This window comes from Acromyrmex echinatior, chromosome 4 (assembly GCF_024713525.1).
Source record: "Acromyrmex echinatior isolate Ae372 chromosome 4, ASM2471352v2, whole genome shotgun sequence".
NCBI classification, from domain to species: domain Eukaryota; kingdom Metazoa; phylum Arthropoda; class Insecta; order Hymenoptera; family Formicidae; genus Acromyrmex; species Acromyrmex echinatior.
The window spans coordinates 5,577,785-5,604,687 of NC_141855.1; the positions used below are offsets into that span (position 1 = coordinate 5,577,785).

Sequence of the window (26,903 nt, forward strand, 5' to 3'; positions counted from 1 at the left end):
GACGCACGTTGAAAAATAGATGCGCCCACACGTCAAAGTTCGTGCGGAATCAGGATGAGAAGCACGTTCCGTTCGGACGGTGATATCTAGAGGCTTATTCTACTTTTCAATTGTGACGATAGTTTCCAATCATGCATGTTCGCATAGCCTTGTACTCCTTTGTAGCCGCGAATGTACGTAATTAAGGTAGAAGCACGTAGAACGACCGTTTCCCTTTGCATTATTGAAGAGCTAAACTTTGCGTTCTAATTCTTCGAGCTTTATCGAATCAGGATTAAAGATTGAAAGCGCGCCATATGGAGATTTACTGATCTATGAAAAGCCGAGAATGATACCGAAAGATTAAATTTTAAATGGAGAAATCACGGTAATTAAGTCCCGAACGACGTTTGTAAACGTGTTTTTTCCACGCAGTCGCGTCTATCTAAAGTTTTTAAACGAGATTTAACAGCGCCGTTAGGTAACATATTACATTTCTGGATTAAAGGCTTTTATGAGAAGCACGAAACAGTGATATCAAAGGAGAGCCGACAGGCATGTCATGTGCACGTATCTTTGAAGAAAAAAAACCGGGAGGATCTGATAAAGCATATTTTAAGAAGAACGAGTTTGTCGTGCAGTTCTACCGCAAAAATAATCGCGACGCATCATTTGATGGAAAAAAATAGCTCAGAAAAAGCGAACAAGACAGTGTGTTCTTGACTTACTCGTAGATAAAAGATAATAGAGAAAAAGAAGCATGTAAGGAAGAAAGAAAATGCCTGAGAAAGGAGTTTTTCTTCTTCCAAAGACTTTTTTGGTTTCTTCAGAAAAACAAAGACATTTCAACTGTCTGATACATATATTTGTTATCATCAGTTTCATAAATGTAAAATCAATCTGTTATTTACGTTAGATATTAAATTGATACTTTGATTGAAATTTTTGATACTTCTTTAATAACTAGGTATACATGTTTTCTTAAATATTTTCTTGTTATATTTCTTCATACTTTCTTCCACGCTAATCGTAATCATAAAAAAAATATTTGTAGAATACAATAATAAATCAATAAAAAGATAAGTACAGCATACAGTAACATATAAAATTTCTTTGATACAGATATATCTAATCTTTATATAGTTATCATCATAACAGTAATTTATATCTTCTTGTTCCGACATGTTTATTTGTTATGTAGATACATTATATTCTCTATTATTATCTTATAAATGCCAACTCACCTCTATATATAGCAGTTGCGCTTTGCTTTTTGTTCTTAGAGGATTTATTCCAGAACATAATAAATTTCCTTCTCTTTCTCTCTATCTCTTTCTGTTCATCCTTTCCCTCTCTCTCCCTCTCTCCCTCCCCCTCTCGACGCAAGTCGGTTGTGCCGTGCACAAACACAGCGACGCAACGCGATACAGGATGCGAATCCTATATTACAACCACCGGCAAGCTATTACCTCTGGGTTCTTGTGCAACGTGCATGGAAACATAATGGGCGCATAGTGGTTGGCTGACTGTTACATTATTAAGTAGTTGAGTGCACGTTAGCTGCGAAGTGCTGTCAGCCTCCATTCAGATGCGGCCCGGGCGAAACCAGTAATTTGGCGTTAGCCGGAAGGACGAAAGTTTCCGGAAGGGGGAGGGGGGGAAAAAGAGAACGGGAGATCGGAGGCGCTCCCTTAATCGATTATTCTCTCGCGGCAACCGCGATAAACAATGTTGGAAAACTTTGGGAGAGTATTACCCCTCCCTTCATCCCCCTTACACCCCTTCTATCAAGTAGAAAGGTAGCCGCTACCGCTACAGTCCAGAGAATTTTCGAGCGTTGTGTAGGAATAACGACAGGGAGAAGGGAAGAGGCCAGCCTCCCGCAACGCGGGAGGATCTTTTTATTCTCTCTCCGTCGTGGCGATCCGATTAAAAATAAATTCCGCAAATGCTTGCCACTCGTAATGGCGGGCTACGGGAAAAGATAAGGATTCTTAAGAACTGTTTTGTCTATTACGTTGCATTTAATGGGAACTTCCTGTCCCAAGACACCAGATAATATCCGCATTGTCTACCTATGAAATGCGGTTGTGGTTTTGCTCTTGCACATTTCTATAGGTATAATTACACTATCTTCGTTACAATTTCTTCGCTGCATTAGGTCGCATACTTCTGATTATTATTAATGCACTGAGAAAAAGATCTGGTTGAAAATGATCTTCTGGATGAGTCAGAAGATTTTATTATATTAATCGAAATTCCGTTTATCTCAATTAGAACTTAATTAGATTTAACTAGAAAATTTTGCTTCAACCAGACATTTTTTTCTCAATGCATATGTATTTACATAAGATTCTTTTTTATTTTTCTTCTATCCTTCATATACATCTCGTATATCTGTTCCATATATCGAGGCAAATGTTGCCTATTGTTATCGCGTTTATAGGACGTCTCCATTTAATGACTCGTATTCACGAGTCTGTCAATTTTCGAGAATCCCTTTCCTCCTCCTCCTCCTCCTCCGCACTTCGTGAGGCGGAAGTTATAATATCGGAAGGCTTAATTCCACATCGGAGAACCTCGACGACGCGGTTTCTCGCCCGTCGGTCGACTGTCTCTCCTCAGCGTGACGACGCGGCGCGGCAGCGACGGCGGGCGAGGCTCGTTATCGATTTCGCGAGTGCCACCGAGAGTGACTTAGCCTATTCGTTGCATACGAAAGACGACGACAGCGATGGCGGTGGTGGTGCAGCTTATCTCCCGCCGCTCGCAGCCCCGTAAGACGCGCTTACGCGTCATAGATTCCATTATATTTCTCCTGCTCGCGAGCGGCGACATTAGCGTATCTACCTTTGTCACGCCTTTTATCGCGCCCGCCGACGGAGCATTCTATTGCGTGTACCGTTCTATTGCAAAACGGTACGAAAGCACCTCTTTACGCGCCACTTTACCGTGATGTTTGCCGGTCGCGAACTCGCTACGACGGTGGATTCTAACACTTTCGATAATGTTGTTGGATATCAAGTTATTATAGGTTAGAGAGATTATGTTGGCTTTACGCGCAAACTACTTAATCACCGGGGCTGTTCAACGTTATCGTCATGTATAAAAGAGCAAAAATGAAAATATTCTTTTAACCGTCCACTGACACTGTTGGACTTTAATCCGAGAGTAGTCATTTAATTTTTTTTACATAAACAATCTAGAGTATTTTCACACGGCAATTAAAATCTGCAATTATTATTAATAATATATTGTACGTTATTAATTGGTTTCCGATTTATTATCTTATGAAGAATATTATGGATATTTAATCACAGTTTTCAGTAAAAAAGTAAGAAACGAAACAAATATTAAATGAGATATTGTAAGCATGTTAAATAGCTTATTGTTAGTACTTTTCTAACAAATAAAGATTTTCATTAATAACGCTTTTTGTGAGCTTTCAATGGAATTGCATATTTAAAAGTTCGTAAAGAATACTTAAAAAATGTGTAAATAATATCTATACAAAACACTATTTTACAACATTTCACATTCTTTTCGCTGCTGGGATATAAAAAACATTTTTATCCATTTTTTGATTGTGAAAGTTCTGGTAGATAAATTGAAATCTGTAAAAAAATAAGTAAAAAATTTTACTTGTACGATGGTAAAAACCTCGTTGTTAAAGTTTTCATAAGTATGTAAGAACTTTTTTTATACAGTCCAGTACCTCAATTCTATATTTCTTAAGAATAGAATCGAGAAACAGAACAATATAAAAATGTGCACTAAAGTTCGAAAATCCAGGTTGCAAACAAAGGATGAAAATTTCATATTGTCGATGGAGAACTACTACCTGCTGGTATTTGAAATACTCTCGCGTTTTTATTAAAAATTTATATTTAGACGGAAATGTTTTTTTTTTTTTCGGTGGAAGAAAATAATTTAGCTGATATCTTAAATACTCAGCTGATATACTTTGACGTACAATAAATTTAAACTTTCCAGAATCGCCAAAGGCATTGCCAATATCAATATCGTCATCGAGACGGATGACGTGATAATATATATCGCTCGACTCGACTACAGACGATATTCTAATTGAACCTTGAATCAGGATAAAAGACGAGAGCACTCCTCCTTCTCTGATCTCAAGCTAACGGCCAGCTCTAATCTTCTCCACGGCTTCTCTCCTCTCAGGAAATTCTATTATATTCCTGGCCAAAGGAGTAGCGCGCTTAATGCACCTCCGTTGCATTTCGCGAAACCGAATACACCGCCGTTCCGTGTCCTGTCCCATCGCGTCTTGTACTATGCTATTCTATCCTCTTGCCCGTCGAGTCCTTCCGCTGCCAACCTTCGCCAGGGCGATATGTCAAGAGCGGAAGGTAAAGCCCCGCGCGAAAAATACGCACGGAGATACCGAGAAGTGGCTGGTACAGCTTGGCACTTCTACGCCCGCGGTCATGTTTTCGTAATTAATCGGGTGCGATGTTTAACTTTAGGCTTTTAGCGCGGTTTAATATTTCAGACCGTGCGTTCTCTCGCAGCACCGGCGGTTTCGCACGAAGCCGTGGCACAGAGAAATGCGTCGCAATTTTTACGCGCCCATGCTCGCTGTCGGAGAAAGAGATGAGAAACGTAGAACGCAACGTTATCTCTCGGGAGTTATTAATGCAACAATCGACGTAGAAGTATTGCCTGAACGTTCAGTTTTTATTTCTATTTCGTTCCGCGTATAAACTTGTTAATCTCAATTTCATTCTTGTTTTGAATCTCAATAAATTTTTGCGACCACAAAATCTCCCCCTGCTAGAATTGCCGGAATTGATATTAGAGCTTATCACTTTATACACTGAAAGAAAAATTCTCCAGTTAAAAATGGATCAACCAGAAGATGGTCGTACAAATTCTGATCATATTGGTAAAAATTCTAGGATTACCTCAATTAGAATTATATAATAGATTCGACTAGAAAATTCTGATTTGTCCATTTTTACAAGAATTCCAATTAAAGCAATCAAACTCTTTTTCCAGTATATATGTACACAGAATTGCCAGAAGATTAATAAATATTCTAAATTATGTTATACTTATAATTTTGCGATAGATCAGAAGATTCGAAAAATCTTGAGATTAGCATTATCCTCTTGACACTCCATATTTTTCGATTATCGAGATTTTCATGCTATCTTTCAGACTCGACCCCACGATAAAAGTTGCCTATTTTTACATTATATACTGTACGCATAGTACGGAACTTTGTAACTCGCGAGACAAGATAAATTTTGAATAATGCATCCTAAGATTACTGCCAAGCGTACGCCCGAAAAATTCACGAGACCGGACGGGCTTCTTGCTGAGAGGACGAATTATATCACGACGCGGTGGGGTCGGCAGCGGACGTTATTCAACACTCGAGTGGACACTCGTTGCATCAATTACGGATATCCATTAGCCTAATTAAGCCTCGCAACACGCGCGCGAAACTGCACCGTTTCCGAGATGTAACTCGGCGAGACAGACGCTGTGAGAGAAGAAATATTTAAAAAATGAAATAATAATAATAAACATGAAAGTCAAAGCGGGGGGAAACGCAAACAAATTATAACAATATATTAGGAATAAAAAAAAAACAAATCAGTTAAAACAGAAAGTGAAACTGCAAACAGAAAGTGTAAACGATGTGAAATGTTGTGAGAGGCGGATCGACGTAGATATACGTAGGTACACTAGAATGGTGAAATATACTTTGCTGAAAGTTTCGACAAAAGCGGAATACAAGCCTCCTTCGTGCTGCCTTATGGGAAATTACACGATGAGTTCGTCGGATTACCGTAACCTTCCCAAGTAACTCATCCACCCCTCTTTTCTCGTTAATCCCCTTTTCCACTTTGTCGAGTCATTCTCTGACCTGCGTTTCTCATTTCAGGAAGGTTGAAGCTCTCTTTTTAATGCCTGCTGCGATTTTTCCTTCAGCATATTTGAAAAGTATAGACGTGTTATTTCGACAAGACGATGATAAATTTAAGGATTAACACGATAATTCTTTGAACATGACCGAATTTTAGTAAAACTTAAATCGATTAATATGCACAATGTTGGCTGTCAGCATACTTTTTCTCAATTTTTTTTCGGTAATTTCACTGTAATTTCCACTGTAATTTTCAATGCTACATATCTTAGAAAAAAAGAGAAGAAATAAAATCTTATATTTAAAAAAAAACTTTAAAACTGATTTTTGTTAATTGCATGCATAATGGAAGTTTAACATAATAATTTGTAATCATGAAATATGCTATAAAATCAAAACCTAATCAAAAACTTATTAAAAATAAGTTTGAGTTAAAAATGAGTTTTGAGTATATAAAATCGATATGTTAGAATTTTTTCTTCATTCTTCCTATAATTATTAATTTATTACTCTAGTTTCGAATATTAAAAGTAAAAATGCTGATTTTATATTATGCTACGTAGCATTCCAACTTTCAAAAGACACGTATAGAATAACAAATGTAAACAAATAAATTGTGTTTTTCGGAAGTGGGAGTGCTAGCGTAACGTCAGAACTTCCACTTTTGCTATTAATTTCCTATGAATAGATAGGAGCAATAAAAATTCGGGACTAAAGCAATAAATTAGCAATAAATTAGCACTTAATTATTAACATATATAACACGTTTTAATGATGGAGGTAGATTTACAAAGGTCAAAATATTGATATTTCAAGAACTGCGCAATGTTCTCCTTGGGTTCACCTCCGCCTCTGTTATTCGCAGTTCTGAGACATATACATATCTGAGATATGTATCTTTGAATCACGGTCGTCAGGACGTAACGGTGCATTGGGGCGCGACCGGAAACATATGCATAATGCATATAATAATACATATGCGGGAATCTCAGCGTCAGGAAATTCGGTGAGATTACGAGAGAGGGAGAGAGGTAGAAAGGGAGATATATATATTTTAAATTGAATTGAGAACGTGCTAATGAGTTTCGCAAATTATCGCTCCTCGACTGAGTGCGACTCGACACGCAATAGCAATTCTCGTTTTATAATATATCGAAATAGCTAACTAATAATTGTGCAATTGAACCATATTGTAGACGCTTTTCTCACAAAAGCTTCATCAAACAATTGCTTTATGAAAATCTTGTCTAATTCTCCAGCTTTGAATATATTGCTAGGTAAATATATAGGACCTCAAAATTCGCGACTTAAAATGCTATATCAAGATGGTTCTCGAAAAATATTATGAAAAAATTTATTTTTTATTTTAAGCAGTGGAGCAAATTTAGGAACGTTTTTAAACTATAACTTTAATCAATTTTAGAGGTATACATATACATTTTATATTAATAGTCAAGTACAAATTTTTTTTAAAAGGTTTTATTAATATTTGGCCGAATTATGTACATTGTCAGGACGTAATATCGCGCAAGATAAAGTCGACTCGATTATTAATTTGTGAGTTATGATGTCAACGGAGTTGGAAAACATGAATTCAAGAAAAATGCTAAATGCTCGCGTTTAAAGTTTTAGATACTAATACAAAATTTTTGTATATTTACAGTTAATTTCTGGTTAATCTGTTCATGGTCCGTAAAATAGATGTTCTTTATTGTGCATGTGATTCTATTTCCCTTGAATGCTTGAGGTTTTTCGAACACAAACATATCTCCACAAGCTGTGCGGAGATCCCTACCTGAGTGTGTCAAATAGTCGGCTACCTGTTAAATCGCTTACAACTTTGTTAATTTTTTGAATTTTAAAATAGTACCTTAGGAACTATTTTCTTACTTGAATGTTTCACTATAAAAATATAACCAATAACGAAAAAAAAATCAATTTCAATTGTTTTAAGGTTCTAAATCAGGATCCTCCCTTAAATGTAGCCAATTACAGATTATGATTAGACAATCATCTATCCATGAGTCATATGCAATAGTATTACAGTAAGTGCACACTTTGGCACATTAATACTCACAAGTGATCGTCTAAACTTAGTCTATAATTAGCTATATTTAAACACCTTATTACTTCAAAAGCTATATCTTAAAATTAAAATTTATAAATAATTTTTTTATTACTTTTTTTTTTGAAATCAATATAGTATTTTAAACTAGAAAGAATTTTGAAACACCCTGTATTAAATCTCAAATGTAAGATCTCTATCTTATTTACATTTATTTAAGATGGTTTTGATATAAAAATATTACTATAAAAACTGAATTTCCGTAAAATTTTATATTACTGCAAAGAGTTTAAAATCGGGATTCTGAAACACTTTACACATACATTATATTGTAGAAGTCTGTAATACAAAATATACACAAAAGTACGTATATTCTTTGGTTGTTTCTTCTTTCAGCAGAAGACAGCACTTAAGCGCTTTGCATTGATTGAATTATACTTTTTAAACTAAAGGACTAGTTTTATCTCGACAAAGAAAACTTCCAACAATTGCGAAATAAACATTCTGCGCCATTATTTTGAATATGCTATTTTATATTAGGTGTTGGAATTAATTCGTAGCGTTTTTTAATGAAAGAATGTTATTTATTTCACATGAGCATTAAAAAATACATTAATGAAAGTACTTCCCATCTCTTGTAAAACGCTACGAATTAATTCCAACACCTAATAGTATATCTCTCGAATCTTAAAATGGAGATTCGCTAGTAACATACGTAACATCCTTGTCATCAAAGACAAGACATTTGTCATGAAGCCAGAGTTTCAATCAATGTCTTCGGCAACAAGTCCTTCGTTTTTTCTCACGCTCAGTCGATTAATATTCGAATCTCCGTATTAGAAGTGTCGGGGAAAGTTTTAGGGGGGAGAGTGACACGTCTTCAGAAGACGACGAATTAATTAGTCGGCGGGGCGAACTGATGAAGCCATTAATTACACTGAAGGTTCAAGCAATTCCCTCGTCTTACGGACCGCCTTGTAAGCGGCGGCTGGTCGAATCCAAAATCCCGAACGATAAAACGGCGAGTGTCTCAGCTCGGTTGAGCCAGGAGAAGAGACGTCACGAGACGAAACTTGGACGAAACCAGACAATGGTACTCCATTAAGAGCCCTTTCATCTTTGGAACGAAATCGGTCGAGTAGCTTGACGATCCTCGATACTTAACCTCAGCCATTCCTACGTTCTCGCTTCCTGCCACGACAGAACGAGCTTGTAGGTCGGCGGCGCTCGCTGGTAGAGCAATTTTAAGCTCGGCTCTGATTTTAAGCCCACTTCTTTATCCGGGAATGGAAAGGGACACCGCGGAAGGTAATCACGGAGAGAGGTTTTCGAACGCATTGGACAACATAACTGTTCCAGACGAAGTGCTTGGGCGAGCAGGACGATATCTCTCGTGGAAAAGAGAAATAATTTCTCATGCACAAATACTCTCTGAATTATGTACGATGGAAAAACAAACAGATGCACTCTTATCTTAAGCTCGTATTTGTAGATATTATATATTACACTTTCCAGATGCCGCGCGAAAATATTGGGCAATAAAATTTCATATAATTATAGTTAAATAAAATTCAAAGTGAAGAGATAAAGCTATTTTTATTTTTTTTAATTAATTGCTTAATAAATTAAAAATAAATATGCTTATAATACGCCATTAATGGAACTAACTCCATTAATTATTTTATACGCTGCGTGCGTGAGATTAATGGGCAAATTAATTGTGCAAAATAAATGTCGACTCACCAAATGCGTTCTGAAAACGTCGAAATTCAGCTTGGATTGCTTCGCAGTGATTCGGCGACACTGAAAAAAAAAGTGTTCATATTAATCTAAAAAATAACAGTCAAAAATGTTGCAATTATCATAGACGACAGAGCGTAACGCGCATTAAAATGTAAAATTACAGATTCGTGCTTTCAGGCGGCAAATTGAAATGTTTCAACATAACAATGACAGACATTGCATAATATTAAACGCATGACAATACATATTATATGCTATGTTTATATATTTTTATGTTTGGTACGTTCCGAAGTTAATCTCTATACAGAAGACAGGATATTTCCTAATTATCAGTTATTTATATATGTATCAATTGATCAATTAGTATGAAATTTGTTATAATAGTTTCCGGTATTAACGGTACGTCATAATTACAATCGGTAGTAATAGAATAATAGAACGTTTGTCTAATACTAGAATAAAGCCAGTTTATAGTTGTGTAAATATGCAATCATTGACTACCGCCGTATACTTATTCAAGCATACACTTGCATGTGAAAGAGCGCTATTGTCTCGTATATATGTATCAACATGATTTTGACATTCGGAATCATCGTATTACCTCACACAATATTATTCACAATTTGAAAAAAGTAGAGTAGTACTTGATAGTAAAATATGAGTTTGGCCAAACTGGCTCGGCTTGACCTGATCTAGTTTGATCTGGAGTTCGAATACAATCGCAAGATGATCCTCTGCTTCCGGTATGCCTTGCGAACCCGTTCGAGGATCTCGGCAATTCTCGATGCTTAACCTATCCCAGTGCGACCATACCTGGTCCTCGTTACAGAACGATGGCGATCAGGAGAGTGTGTGCGTGGATGTGTGTGTGTGTGTGTGTGTGTGTGTGTGTGTGTGTATGTGTGAGAGAGAATTGCAAGAAGAAGATGGAAAGGAAAGGTGCAGGAAGACTACGTAGGTACTTCCAATTCGATCTCTGGTCTAAGCCTTTAATGCCTGCTTATTCGCTCGCCTGGAAGAGGATCCCGAAGAGGTATCTAAACTTTCCGAAAGAGAGCTAAACGCCGAACGATTTTGCCGCCGCTACTCGGGGAATACTTCTTTCCTCCGCTGACTAAGTCGTGGCAATGGATGTCGATAGCTAAGCGAATTACGTCATGATGGAAGATACGACGTCGATATATGAGCTGTTTATTTCGGAAGAAGGGTACGAACATTCCTGTTCGATTTTACATCTCCATAATAAATAGCTCGCGTAAGAAAGTCACAGCAAAAACTTTCGAATTTTGAAACTCATTGAAATAAATGCATATCTTAACTTGCAGTTGAGTTTTATTCAGTTGATTTGTACCATAAATAGGTCACGCTTCATATATCGATAGAAAATTTAGTGGTATCGACATTTAACATTCAACATTCACGTGTTGTCCATGAATGCATTTATGTTCGTCGTGCAAATAGGATGAAACCATTTTGATATTTGACTTGCACTACTTTTAACTTTTAAATAAACTACACATACAGCGTTTATTCTGAACTATCTCGACAAAATTTAAAATCTCGATGAAGAGAATTTAAATTTTGAAATGTTAAACAGAAACATGGAATAGCAAAATGTAAATTGTGTTCATGCTGTATCTGTAAATTCTATTTTAGTCATACTTACAAAATGAGAAAAAAAACAGAATTAAAAAAAACAATAAGATTCCTTATAATAACGAAACTAATAAAGAAAATAAAGCTAACAGGAATCGGCGCTATAATTAGTGCGCTTTAATATTAACATAAATATTTAATTCAATATTTAACATTAAATCATAAAACGTTTCGGCTATTCTAGCCTTCGTCAGCACAAAAACAAGTGATTGTATTTATATTTTAATTAAAAAATGATATAAAAAGTCTTATGTTGTGTTAATAACAGAAAATTATTTACGTAACACTTGATCTCGTTTAGAAAATTTACAATCCTTCAAGCAGCGGAAATAATTCTTGACCGGATATCTCTATTGGCAATGTAGTAAAATTACAGAGCCCCTCTAGAGACAGAGAAGAAGAAGAGAGAGAGAGAGAGAGAGAGAGAGAAGGAGAAACAGAAAAAAGGAAAAGAGAAATGAATCTAAAGAGATCGCGGGCATTACAACGTGTACTCCGACATCGACTCGACTTTCCGCTAGGAAAGAAAAAAGATGCGGGCGAGCCAGAAAAGGGAGGCAAAGCAAGCGCGCGCGCTCTATATCCTCTGGATATCGGCGATTGTGTTTTTTGTCAAGGATCGAAAGTGCCTCGTCTACCCACACCGGTGCGCTTTGTGACGTTTAACCGGACGCTTATCGATTGCGGAATTTATTTCTTTTCGTATCTCCAGTCTCGGCTACCACTGTCCGCCCTCGCGCTCTCTCACTCCCCCCCCCTCTCTCTCTCCTCCTATTCCTCTGGATTTGTGTCTCTCTTTGCCATCCCTCCTACATCCCCAATTCCGCCCTCTTTATCCCGAATCATCCGGCCAGGCGGAACCAGTCTCTCATTCCCATTTTGTTTCCGTTCCCCGACGGCTGTACAGAGATAGGTGAGATTAAGCTCCGCGATGGCGCGACTGTGGTTATCAGGAGATTGCATTTTAGCATAATGGTTACGAGAGGCCACGATTGTAGCTCTGTTTTGAGGGATACGCCGTGATGTTGCGCCGTGATGGGTGTCGGGACATTTATCATGGACCAGGTTTTTGCTTCACCGTCCCTGTTAGTCTCTCGTTCATCCTCACGCATGTCGCTTCGTGCGTATACGCTTGTGAAGCTTGTATAATGTAAATTCTCTCTGCGTGATTGCATAAAGAGAAGTTGTATGTTAATCAATAAAATGCAATTTTGTAAATAACCTACATTGTTAATTATTTTACATAACTTAGTGTTACAATTCTTTTTTTATTCTTTTTATTTTCACATTTTATGCAAATTCAAAATTAGTAGTAAGACGATACAAACAATTAATTAATCGGAAATAAAAAATATTAATTATATTCACTGCTTTTAAAAATTACCGAGTCATCATAAATTAAATTGGAAGAATACTTGACCGATTTGTCCGCCCGCATGTCTAGCTACTTGCGAATATTATTAAAGTGAGCGTCGATTTGGTTGAGCACCATGTTTACGCAATACATCAATCGGCGACGGCGAACAGACTTGCACGTCGATAATGCTCGTTCAATTAAACATTTCAAGCTAATTCCAGCCTATGCGATGCATATGCATGCGCGTATATATGCTTCATAGTATGACCAGCTATATGCTAATCATGCATGTTCCAAGTTTACTCGTTTGCACAACCAGAAAGAAACGCAAACGTGTGCTTCTTATGTTACACGAGTCGTACTTTATAATAAGACGGTGACGTGATATCCGTTCATATTAACGATAAAAGAAAGAAATATTTTTTTTATTAACGACGCTATGAATATCTGATGCTAAAAGATATGAATTTTTTCTGATAGCTAATTAATACAAGACTAGGATTGGGAAGCAACTCGTTGCTTATAACGAAGTTCTAGTTAGAGTTACTCTTTTTCAGTAACTATACTTTAACTTTATTTCTTTTTTTCCATCTACAACTAAACTCAGTTATATTTCTTTGGTAACTAGTAGTAGTTTAATAATCACTTTAGATTGAATTTATTCGTCATCAGATAACCGACCAAAATGAAATGTTCGGTAAACGGTGATTATTTCTTGTGATTGGAATATATCTTTATCTCTAATAATCATCACGCTATCTAAACGACTATATTTAGAATTAAGTTAAGATCTTTTTAAAATATTAACGAATTTTAATATCGATCCTACAATTTTTATTTCAAACGTATATATCTATTAATTTATTATAAATAATATAGCGTATAATATCGAACGTTTATCATGATAATAATTTCGAAATGTTAGAAAGATATATAATATTCTTGTATTTAAAATAGTAATAAAAGCTACAAAAAAAAATTAACAGAAACGGCTTTATAGTAATCAACATTATTCTGCACAAAATACAGATTACTATTAATCTTCTCCTTTCCTAGGCGATGTATATTGTAGTTCAGAAAAAGCATCGATTATCCGAGAGCTTACCAATACCAGCTTGTAAACTGTCGATACCTGACTATTCATAATCTGTTATTATTCGACGATTAATCAATAGTTATACAATTCCACAAACATCAATCAATCTGCTTATACCTTGCAATAATTTATAATAATCTTCAAATAATCTCAAACTCAGGAAACACCATTTCATAAAATACTGATTAACTCATCTATTGGAAGATTGATAAACGAAAGATTCAATCGTATTAAAGAGATAGCGCGACACGACGAATTCTAAATATAACAATTTATAGAACAGAGATGATTCATGAAGCACTGAACGGAAACTGAGCAATAATTAAATACGATTTCAATCATAGAGATTGAAAATATTACAATTATTATCAAATATATATATAGGGTCTTGAATTTAAATATCAAAACTTTGAGAGAATATAGAGGACCAATAAACTATCTCTTCATTTTGAAGAAAATCCCCAAAAAAGACAAAACATATTTTTATTTTTGTATTTACTTATTCACGTCTATTTAATCACATTATTTCTTTAATGTAACTTTCTTAAAAAAGTAGTTAAAAAAGAGTTGTTTAAAAAAGAAATATTTTTCTGTATGATTTCTGCGATGATAATATTTCAGAGATGATGCAAAAGTAGGTATATGTACGTGTCGATTTTCGAACGGAAAAATACCGGAACGACGAGTCAATAGGCTTGTTCTTTTTAAGAACTCCTTGCACGATTCATCTTTCCTATTTTTCTTTTCACTTCTTTCGTTTGAAGAGGATGAAAACCTAAACGGTGCAAAAAATTTAGCTAAAAAACAGACCTACTGCTACAAGAGGTCCACATTTTGAATAATATCTATATTAAAGAAAGTGACAACGTGAAATAAATATGAATGAATAATAAATAAGTACAAAAATGAATACTATTTTATCCTTTTTTGCGATTTTCTTCAAAACGAAGCAAAAACGATATCCCTAACAATTTTTTTTCTTTATCGACCTCCTATGAGATGCCATAGGGCTCCGTGAGAACGACAAACTCGTAACCGACGAGTTTGAACTTCGCGTTCCGTATTATACGGAATTTCGTAATCCGTATCTACTGATTTAGTGGGAATCAGAACTCTTTAGATTTAAGTGACTCTTTGATTAAGTATACAGGAACTCTGATATGGTCCCTTTCCATTACTACTACCTACTACTATACTATTAATTCCCTATATATTTCCCCAAAGTTCTAACATTTAAATTCGGGACTTCCTGTATATACTTTTAACATTTAATTTTTACTAATACATTGCTATCAAATTTTGTGTAAAACAAAAAATTATTTGTCCATTTCGATTATTAATTGAATTCAAGTAGTATCTATCATAAATCAAATTCTATCAATACATAAAATCTTTTATAAACAATATTCAATAATCTTGCTATTTTAAAATTTATTAACAATAATTTATAAACAAAATGCATATATAATTGTAGGATTGTAAGAAAGAATCGATAATATTTATAAAATAATTTATTATTATTCTCACACATATTTTTAGTGAATTAATTATTTGCATTACAACTATTTATCAATTAAAATTTACATCTATTTATAACAGTCGAACGCATATACAATATTATCATTGTTAAAACTCGTTCTTCCTTCCTCCTATCAATATACATAATTGTATTTGTATCTCTGTCACCGGTAATAATATTATTCGATAATATTATCAATCGATTTCTGTAATAATGTATCACTAAAATAGGCGAATTTCTTGGGCATAAATATTATACTCATAGTTATTCACAAACTGCATAAATTTTAATTACAAACCTCGTGTATTGCACTCGTGTATTAATTCCATTCTTTTATCCTTCACATTTCTGTTTCTATATTCCTTTACCATTGTTATTAGCAAACCATTGTTTTATTTCTGTTGACTTTAAACAATATTTTCGATAATTCATAATCATCGTTAAGTAATTCATTTCAATCACTTACAGTTCGATCAAATCTATTCAATAATGCTTAAATAATGATCCGTCGAGGGAAATGTCTTACAGCGTTACATTATATCTTCCCAAGTTACTTCCACGCGATGTAATATGCAATAGCAATAACCGCATCGTATATACTCAGCCCGAGCCGATTAAGACGCAAAGGAAGTGGCTCCATGACGTCCATCGGATAGCCATAAAAGTTTTCGGCTTCTCATCTCCTACATCTCGCCGGTCGTGAAAGGTGCTGCAACGCGGTTGCATATAATGCAACGATCGACTGTGGAAATAATGACCGTAACCCCCGACGAACGCGACGCGTGCACACCCGGGCGCAGCCGGCACCGAATAAATAATTCAGAGTCTACTTCGGCGCGCAGACGGCGGCACGAAAAACTTTTAAATGACTTCTGACGAAAATAGCGGTTCGAGCCGCAGTATAAGCACACGTAGTCGTCGGTGCCGAGGATACCGGACTGGGGGGGTGGCAGAAAAGCGGCTGTAGACGCAAGGAGGAGGAGGAGGAGGAGGAGGAGGAGGAAGAGCAAAGGAGGAAGGGAGGGAGGGAGAGAAACACTCAGCAGCTTGTAAATTTGATTTAGTCGAGCTCTCTGTAGCGTACATCGTATCCTGCGAAGTTACGGTTGCGTGGCTCTCGGCTGGTTATAACGAATTCGGGATCGGCGAACGAGGGACGACGGGTGGCTTGGGGGACGAGAAACGGAAAGGGGATGATGGCGGCGGGGGCGGTGGAGCACGACGATGCGTCGCGAGTATAATATGCCTCGGCGGACTCGAAAACACGCTCGCGCGTTCGCGCGAACGAGCACGCTATAGGGAAAGAGAGAGAAAGCGAGAGAAAGCGAGGAGGAGATGGAAATTAATCGGCGTAGAGCATTACTTTTTGTTGGTAGACCTCGATCTTTTCCGTGCTGAGGGAGATAAAATCACGTAAGCAGCAATTATTGTAGTGACCGTGCGCGTCCTATCTGAGGCAGAATGAGACGTAGCGAAGGTGCGTGAATAGAATCGGAGGGAGAGGAACTGAATCAGATTTTATCTTAACACCATGCTCACCGAATCGCCTCTATTCACGTCAACTTAATCACTAACTCTCTCGATCATTCAGGAAGGTTCAGGAAGTAGTTGTGTGCAATCACTATATATTTTCTACTTGGGGAGCGAGTTTTTCACAGTAATCTGACTGATTTTCCAACGTCATTTCTTCATCATTACTCGACAGCTTAATACGGATACAGTGACAACGCTAAAATTTAATTGAATTAATAGATTCGTTCCGACGTAAACGTGAATATAATGAAACTGTCTAGAGACCTACGATTTTCTACGAGCGAAAAATAGAGTGCACAGAGATTATTATTATTTAATTTTAACCTGTTTAGCATTTTTTTTGTTCAGCCCAAGTTTTTTATTATTCTAGGCTTTGCAAAAAATGTGGAAGAATTCAAAGTTATTCTATTACACTAGCAAATAGTTTTTTTTTAACTTAAATGTTACCTTTATGTAATAAAAATTGAAATTTGAAAAATTGAAAAGTGAGGAAAAAATGGAAATTTCTTTAAAAAAGTAATAACTTAGCGCTGCACAAACGGACTCTGTCTTCCTTTGTTTGGAAGGAATTTGAGAATGAAATTTTATTTGCCAAAAAAATTCAGATTACAAATGAAGGATTAATAACTGTAAATTGTCAAAAGTTCCGACGAGAGATGAAACGCAAATTCTACGGTACGACGGGCGGCAATAATACGTCGAATGTATAACACGCCTCGTCGAGTCCGAAAATAGCCGGATGCGCTTTGCACGGAAGATCGAGAAACGGAAATTAATCGGAGAGCGCTCTTTTTTTCACCATCGACCTCTGACATTTAACGGGACAGAAACTATCTCGACATACTGTGTCGAACGCGATATTATCAAAGTGTCGCAAAAAGAAATGCTAAAAATAAAAAACATATTTTTCTTTTTTCTTTTTAGACACATTTTGTTCCTTCCGCTTTCAAAATCGCACAAAAACATTTTCTCTTATTTCTGACAGCTCTCACGATATGTCAAAGATTGCTTTCGACCTCTAAACTTGCACTCTATTAATAAAGAAGAAATAATAAAGAAAAAAAAAAATGTCAAAATCACTTCCATTTACACCTCAAACAGAGGTTCGAAGGAGAATAATGCACAAATGTTTCTTGACAGTGAAAATGCCGCGCGTTTCGTAAGTGGAAACGGCACAAACGAGGTCAGAGACGAGGCGAGGATAAATCATACTTGTATTACCCGCGGCGTTGGCTAACTTCCGCGAGCAATAAGGTCTGAAAAAGTTTAAAGGCAATACTTATAAATAACGAATAACCTGAATGCATAATACAAAAGAAAGACAGAGGTGCAAGAAAGAGAGGAGGAGGAGAATGATGACAACCCGGAGGAGAATCCGGGGGAGGAGGAAGAGATGCGATACGCCCCGGTGGACTCGAAACTAAGAACCACGCCAAGCGGGAACGACGAGCGTGAGCGGCGAGGATGGAGGCGGAAATTAATCGGAGAAAATCTCTGCTCCCGTCGGCTTTAAGCGGCCCCTTCCGCCCAGCGAAAATTATTTACTGAAAGGATTGATGCGCGCGCCTCCTTTTCCCGTCGGGTGAATTTCGAGATGGGCCGCTCGGTGATGCGGAAATCTTGAAAAGAAGAAAAAAAAAAAGATAAACGGAAAATGTACACGGCGCGAGAACGGAGCTCTCGATTTGCTTTATACGTCACGTGCACATTTAGCTCTGCAGGTCTGGAATGGATAACGTAATCCGGCATCTTCCGGTGGAACGAGAAATACAAGCGTGATCTTGTAACGGGAAAGGTAGTTGATTTTAAATGTAGCTTACGCGAGCTCTTGCATGTAAAGTTGCAAATAAAAATCACGAGTTTTGGAAAAAGTATCAAAGTAGCTTCTTATGGAAGCTTCTTTAGGTGTAGCTGCATGGATTCCTGGTCTGCTACACTGCTTGGATCATGTATACTTAAAATGTGCGAATAATTTTAATCGTTTTGTTTATGCAAGCTCGATCTTAATTGGTATTCATGTATGGATATGACTTTATACAATGTGCGGCGGTGGTATGACTGTCACGGGATACTTCCCTTCCAACATCACTTTTTGCTGCCGCAATTACGCAATATATTCGGAGTAATGGAATACTAGAGTGAGAGAACGGTACACCATGTTGCATGAATCTTGAAGAGCTTCGTACACATCTTCAACTTTAAAATGTTGTTACGTCATAATTTGAGATATTATCAGTTCGCCCTGGTAAGATTATCTTCATATTACGGAATAGAAATAATTTAAAAAGCATTTTAGAAAGCGAAATTTCACCGGTAATGAATTGAATTTACATTTCTTCTACATCATATCCATTATAAATATAAATTAGATATAGAAGGAAATCTATGATTAGATTAAAAATCCAAATATGTATTCAATATAGAATAATTATATGTGCATACATAGGAGATAAAAACAAGATCAAGTTGAATAACCAATTATCGTAATATCCACAATAAAAAGATAAAGACAACGAAAGATAAATCACAAAAGATGATTTTTTGCGAACAAACTGAATTGATCGAAGCTAGGATTGGCGTCTCGTGCAAGGACAGCATAAGCTGACTTTAATATATTCCAGGATGTGTAGTCTCGCACAAAATATTTGGCACGCGTGGTATAACGAAATTAACGCGCATACGTAAGTAGTGTTAAATCAATAGCACGTTGCACCGATATTAGAGATGCCAATGCATAATACATAAACGAGCGAGCGAGCGAGCGAGCGAGAGAGAGAGAGAGAGAGAGAGAGAGAAAGAGAGAGGAAGGAAAGAGAGAGATATGGTACCGGGTGTGCGGACAAAATGGGGCCACCGGACCTCGCCGATAAATGCACCGGATCGTTGGTGCGCCCAAATTTTTCGACGCCAACGATTGTTTATGGTCGAGCCAGGTACAACCGCGTAACCTCGTGAACTCTATTTCCGGCCCGATAAATCACGCACACGGTTACCGAATTCCAAGCTCGTGATAATAGTCGCTGAACGAGACCATTTGGACGGTTATCGCGCGCGCGCACGAGACAAAACAAAGAATGAAGGGGAGAATAAAAAATTACGCGATGAACGATTAAGAATCGTCGAGAATTGTCAATTGGATCGGAAGAGACGCGATAGAACTTGGGGAATTATTCGATTATTAGAACAAACAGGAAAAATAAGAAACCGTAATCGCAAGCGGGAAAGAGAGCGGTGAGATAAGTGTAATACAGTTGGAGAGAGAGAGAGAAAGAGAGAGAAAACGTCAGTCTCGGAAGAGAATAACTACCTCACTATTCTCTCGATCGAAGTGAGCGAATGGAACGACAGTTAATCGACAAGGGAAGAGAGGAGAAAGGAAAGGATGGAGGAGGGGGAAGGATCACTTTTTATCACCGCGGTGCATTTTGTTCCACAAGTTAAAATCATTCGGAGAAACGACGGCGGTTTTATCGATGGAATTTCGTTTTCTCGGAGAAAACGTTTGAGGAATCGTCGCGGAGGGATGGTGCGAGGGATGGAGTACGGAGAGTAGAATAAAACGTATCGGTAAGAGGCTACGCGCACTTCAAGAGAAAGAGAGAGAGAGAGGAGAGAGCAGACGAGAAAATCGAGAGAAGGGTGCGAGAGAAAAGATCGATGGGCGGTGGGAAAAATGTGCACCGAAATTTATATAACGAGGAATTCCATTATACCGATCTCGATATCCACGATACGATGTGTTTGTATGCATGTGTGGGGTGCATGCGTGTACACATAAACACACATACATGTATGTATATATATATATATAAAGAAATATCGAACGGCGTGCTTCATCGACCGAGATAAGATCCGTTTACATTTGCCGTCAACCTCCTCCCTTCTCAGTATTTCCTCTCATCCTTCCCGTTACCTTTTCTAGCTTGTGCATGAATCACGGCGCGCTCCGTAAGTTTCTTCGTGGGACCGATTTTTCGTTTCGCCTGCATTCATAAGATCGTCTTCGAAACGTGAGCGGAATCTCCCGCTCACGCTCTGACTCGCGATCGGCGATCCGCGAGCTCGCGAAATTCGCAAGAGGTCGAGAGAGCGAGCGGAAACGAGCTGAGAGCGAGCTGAGCGAGCGAAACGCGAGCCCCGTCTGGGGACCGGACAATGCGCAACGATGAATAATAGATCCGCAAATAGATTCCGTTCTCTATCTTCTTCTATCTCAAACGAGGGAAGATTTATAGCGGGAGGACCGTAAGACAGTGAAAAATGTACCGACGCGTTGGGCTCCTCATTGCAGTGAACGGTAACTAGAGGACAAGAGAAAGAGAGAGTGGGAGGGAGGGGAGTCTTCGTGGAGAATTTAAGCGTCGATGCGTTCGCCGTATCGCACCCAAAGTTTGGATTACAAAAGCGTCTCGCGCGTGAATGCTGTCGGTTTTTCGAGAGACAGGAAGAAAGAGAATTTCAGTATATCCTGAAAGGATAATCTTTTCAAGCATACAATAAGAATATACGTAAATATTAATGAAACGTGATAAAAAAATGTATGTATGTATAAATAGAAGCGCATAATAAATTAATAAATATATGCAAAAACATACGATAAATTATAAGTAATAAAAATAATTAAGTGTGCAAAGAAATAATAGAAATTTATTGTTTGTCATTCTTGTTCTAAATTTAGGAACAAGTAATAAATAAATAAGTAATAAAGAATTGTATGAAGGGCTTAAAACATATTTCGTATTTAATTATTGTTCGTAAAAGATGATTTTTTTTAGTAATAATTATTTTTAACTATTATAGATAATATTTTTCGGGAAATTACAATGAAAATATATAAAGAACGAATATGAGGAAAATTTGATAAATTCATAATGCAAAATCTCTCCAGAATGACTATCGGACAATTAGCACTTTTTTGCTCCGTGATATGTCTGGTCGTCGTCAGATTAGAAGAGCGAATCGGGGAAACGTTGTGAGGCGGCAGCCACGATCGTGGCCACGTGGGGCGGAATCAGTTTAAGCTCCGGCACGAGAATCCCGTTGAATTTTTGATGAAATTCTGAAAATTCGCGCGATCCTTTTCCGATTTCGTATACCGTCAGCTCGAGAGCGGGACGCGTTACCGACATCGTCAGATTGAATTTTAACTGAAGGGAGGGAGAGAGAGAAAGAGAGAAAACAAGAGAGAGAGAGAAGCAGAGACAGAGGGAGAGAGAAAGAGAAAAGAGAGGAATTGTCCCGCGATCGCGGCATATATTTCCTTCGCTCTACGATCGCCGAATTTGCAAAGCTAAGCGAGCCGAGACCTTCTTGATTAAAAAGATAATTCGATCGCAGACACTCCGTCTTTCCATGGAATTGAAATGTTTCGAATGCTTCGATATTTCCGTACGCTCTCCATCTCCCTTGTCGATTGATTTATTTCATTGTAATGCGAACGCCGCACCGTACGGAAGAATGCCTTAATTAAAAGTTGTATCCATTTCGAGGCACCGTAATTATAAATGCGTCAATATGGATTCTAAATTTTCCTTTTCTATAAAAAAACGTACTGTACTTTTAACATGAGCACCACACACACACACACACACACACACGCGCATACGCACACGCACACGCACATACACACACACACACACACACAACACACAACACACAAACACATACCAATTTCTCGGATATACGTATCTTGCAAAAAAGAAAAATATTAAAGAGAAAGAGCAATACGTTTATATAAAAAATTATAATAATCCGAATATTTTCATATAATGTTAAGATTAATCCTCCACGAATGAGAAGAATTCCTAGTTTTCGGATTTTCTAAAAATAACATAAATACGAACAGTATTCTCTCTCTTTAATTCATCATTCTATATATCCTTTACATAAAATAAAGATTATTTATTTTCTGCATGCAATATTTAGTCAGCATGCTATTTTCTATTTTTCAACACGTATTTTCAAATGATTATCTTACATTTCGTTCGAGTGAAAACAAGACTGAACAAAATCGTTCGGAGATCTAAATTCGCCTAACTGTGACCTGTAATGAAGAATTTGTACGACGAATTCGTATCTGTCGTTTATATACGTTGACTAGAGACGTATGTGGGTGTGTGTGTGTGTGTGTGTGTGTGTGTGTGTGTGTGTGTGTGTGTGTGTGTGTGTGTGTGTGTGTGTGTGTGTGTGTGTGTGTGTGTGTGTGTGTGTGTGTGTGTGTGGAACGCGACTGATTGTATTTTACCACGAATCGATATTTACCCCGATGCACATAGTCGCGCCCTACTGTGACCGTGTACAAAGGTGCCGATTTTCCTCTTCTGGCCTCTCGTGTCCCGATTTTCATCGCGAGTGGCGCGCACCCCGTGAAAACACTCCCGTGTGCTATCGGCTCTTTGTCGGTTCGAATAAAGCGTCCGAGCTGTTATCATCGCGTTGATAACGCTATGGTTGTCCAAAAAACAATAACGCAATAAAGTTACCGATCAGAGTGAGGTAAAATGCGCATTCGCTCAGGACGATTAACGAAAATTGAAGGTTCAACAGAATTCTACACGCTTGTTTAAAAGGCTAGAAAATAAACGAATAGAATAAAGTACGCTTCTTCTGCATTTTTTTTTCTTAAATATAAAAAAGTTTTATGTTTTGTTTCTGGAAAATTTTATTTTTATCATTTACAGTTTGATATGACCTCTCTAATTATTGAAAACGTCGCTTGCGATCGATTGACAAAGTTTCAAAATTGAATTGACTAATATGTGCGCATTCCGATGGCTTAAGATATCGATAATAAAAAGTTTTCTTCGGTTGCGATTGGCAAGCGTTCAAATTAAGGCTAGATAACTATGCATTCTCACTTCGAATATCAATGACAAAAGTTTCCTTCGGATCCAGATCGTATTGGCAACGGTTCAAAATTACATTTTGATTAAATTCCATTTGGTGCCGATCGCGGTGATCGTTCAAAGTCGAGCACGGTGAAATGTATATCCACTCAAGATGTCAATAATAAAAATTTGCTCGGCCGCGTTCGACAGACACCGTCGGTGATATAATCGACAATACGTACATACATGAGCCGTACCAGAAATTACGATCTGTGATGTGAACGCCCGATGATACGAAATCGAACGAAAATCGAACGGCGAACGAAGCTGGATGTATCTCCGCGAAAATTCGCCGCGAACGTTATGCTATATCGAAATGAAAATCTCCGAAGGTAAAGCCTGGTCGCGATCTAATCGGCGGTACGCAAATTACGTCGAGGATATATGAGTTCGATTTTCGCAAAAACGAAAATTTTTTTTGTTTTTATCGAGTAACTGCGATACGATCGACAAATTCGACCGCCAACTACGTGGAACATAAAATAATAACTAATTACTCTTTATCGGTTAACCATTACGCTCAAAACGTTCCTCTAAATGGCTTGTTCGCCCTTATATCCGCATTCTCGAATAATTTTTGACAGAAACAGAAATAAACTCATCTACAAAACCAACAGTGTATTAATTAAAATTGCAAAGAGTTAAATATCATATTTCGCACGTCTCAGTTAACATTTCTTATTAATATTTTTATCATCAACGTTATTTCATCCTTTTGCATTATAGATTTAGTTTGAATATCTTGTGATACAAAAAGTATTATTAAAAATAGTATTTACAAAAAAAGGAAAAATCTTTTATATTATAATTAAAGGGATTCTAAAATAGAGACCGACAGAATCGCTGTTTCATTAATTCAATTGAAACTATTACACATATATGATTTATGTATCATCAACACATCATTATAATTACATCAATACATACGTGAAAATTTTTGTAAAAGATTTTCGTTTCAAATTAGATGTCTAAGTCTAATTTTAAGAACTCCACATTGTTTCTTCGTACATCAGTAAATTACCTACTAATAAGTCTGGAGTTTCCAATTTCGTAAGTACAGAGCTTTTACATCAAGCAAATGTTATTTCAACTCAATTCTCTAGACGGAATTTAAGACTAATAAGAAATGATAAAAATCTCAATTTCTCAAAAAAAAAAAAAAAAAAAAAAAAATTCGTTGTTGGTATAATCTCAATCACTAGACTAATATTAATATATTTTAATTCTGAAAAAAGATTTTCAAATCTGCAAAAGTAAGACATACGAAAACTCTTTACGAAAATTGCGTTTAATCAGTAAAGCGGACTTTAGAATCCCCCTAGGTTTGAAATATTACATAATTCTTTACAATTTTCCATTTTATCATTTACCCGGGCAAAAACAATTAAATTCATTTCCACATACTTTGCGTAGGCGGTTTGCTTTGACAAATGTTCTTTTATTAGCGGGCAAGTACGGTGTATGTTCGTTGTCGCGATTCTTTTTCATCGTGCAGATGGGTCGGCCACTCGGCCAGCGCGGGCGCAAGCTCGGGCCCGAGTGATAAATCGTCTAATTATCGGTCGTTTTCTCGGCGGAATTGTTGCCGCGATGGATAGGAAATGCGAGTTGCTCCGCCGAGCGTTTACTCGCGCTAATTGCTGCATCAGCGATCCGCGTCGCTGACTCTCTCTCTGTCCCTGCTGGCCCGTAATTGAATTGCATTTTTTCGTTACCGCGCGGAAGGATCCGATTGTCTAGGGACGATCGCGATTTTCGCGGCCGGGCGCAGTTGTATCGTTGCGTGTCGAGAGCCAATCGATGAATAATATACGGTAGAGAGCCGTTTCTCTACCTCTTTGCCGGTCTCACAACTGTACTCTCTGCACCTTCTATAATACGTTTTCTTCTTCTATCCAAATAATTTCAAAATGTTGCCAACGATATTAAATGAAATTATATGTATAGTTACCAATAGAAATGCTCAAATACGAGAACAGAAATTCGACAAATGTTAAGAATCGAATAATTTACTTAAAAAAAAATGAGAGAACATGAAAGTTTTTCCTCCGTTATTATTGTTTTATTATTATATTTATATCAGAGAACTCAATCAAAAAATTATGTAACATATGTATAAATATAATATATATAAATATAATAGTAAAAAAGATAGAAAATTTCGTATCAAATATTAAAGCAAAATAATAATAAACCTCCTCTAACACATAGGATATCCTGAATGGATTTTGCTTCACAAAGCTCGGTTATCTTTAAAATTTACCGCCGGCTGAATAATGAATGGATCGTCCTTGCATTGTCTTCCCTTTTGATCCGCATTATGTCACTTTGGATACGCGCCCAGGGGCAGAGAATAAAATCGACAGGAGAGGAACGGCGTGCGTGTACACACGCGCCGTAGCGAATGCCATTCTATAAAACGAAGCGTGACAGCGTTTCGAGGTACGAGCAGGCCCGTAATAATAGTCAACCGTATATGCGGACTAATCCAATTGATCGTGCGCTAAAGTGCGTTATTATCGCCTTACACTTTCCACTAGAGAACATTGTAACCGGACATTATGTCGTGCCACATAAGAGCGCGTGTAACACACGCATGCACGTATTATGTTACCAAACTTATCGCGTGTCTTTCCAATTCCATGTAAGTAGAGATTACATATATTAGGAAGCTTGTTTTAATCCTTGTAATTAATGTTAAGAAATTTATTCTTCCAGAATTAAAAAAAAAATGTTATAATATAATAAGCAAAAGTAATAAAAAAGTAATATAGTTAGTAGGTAATAACATCTTCTTATAATTATAATTACTCATATAATTGAATGTAATGAAATTAGCTGTTAGCTCTCGCGTATATTAATTGTAGACTGCAAAATTATAAACTAAAATAATAAATTTTTTTTTTATTACGAGAATTTGAACTTTCGTACTTGTACGGAAAACAACATGTACGCATGGCACAATTTTCCATTACACAATTACATGTTTCTATCTAATCTATCTCGGATTCGTTTTGTGAGTTTGCATCTGTGCCGAACTATAACGTTCTGGTACCTGAAAAGCTTTACCAAAGTGGAGGACCACGCTTCGTCTCCTAACTTTCTCATTTCGTTTCGCAAACGAGAGTATCTAGAGACTCTCGCGAGACTAAATCAAATAACGCAGAAA

General features: G+C 37.0%; 1 protein-coding gene across 2 annotated transcripts in view; it reads right to left on the bottom strand.

Annotated features, from left to right (window-relative positions):
• LOC105153322 (uncharacterized) overlaps positions 1 to 26,903 on the bottom strand; it is a 230,220-nt gene that overhangs the window by 77,394 nt on the left and 125,923 nt on the right. For both annotated transcript variants that reach the window (XM_087405428.1, XM_011068081.2), the window contains exon 3: positions 9,687 to 9,746. In XM_087405428.1, coding sequence (XP_087261554.1) covers positions 9,687 to 9,746 — 60 coding nt within the window. The remainder of the gene's footprint in view (positions 1 to 9,686; positions 9,747 to 26,903) is intronic.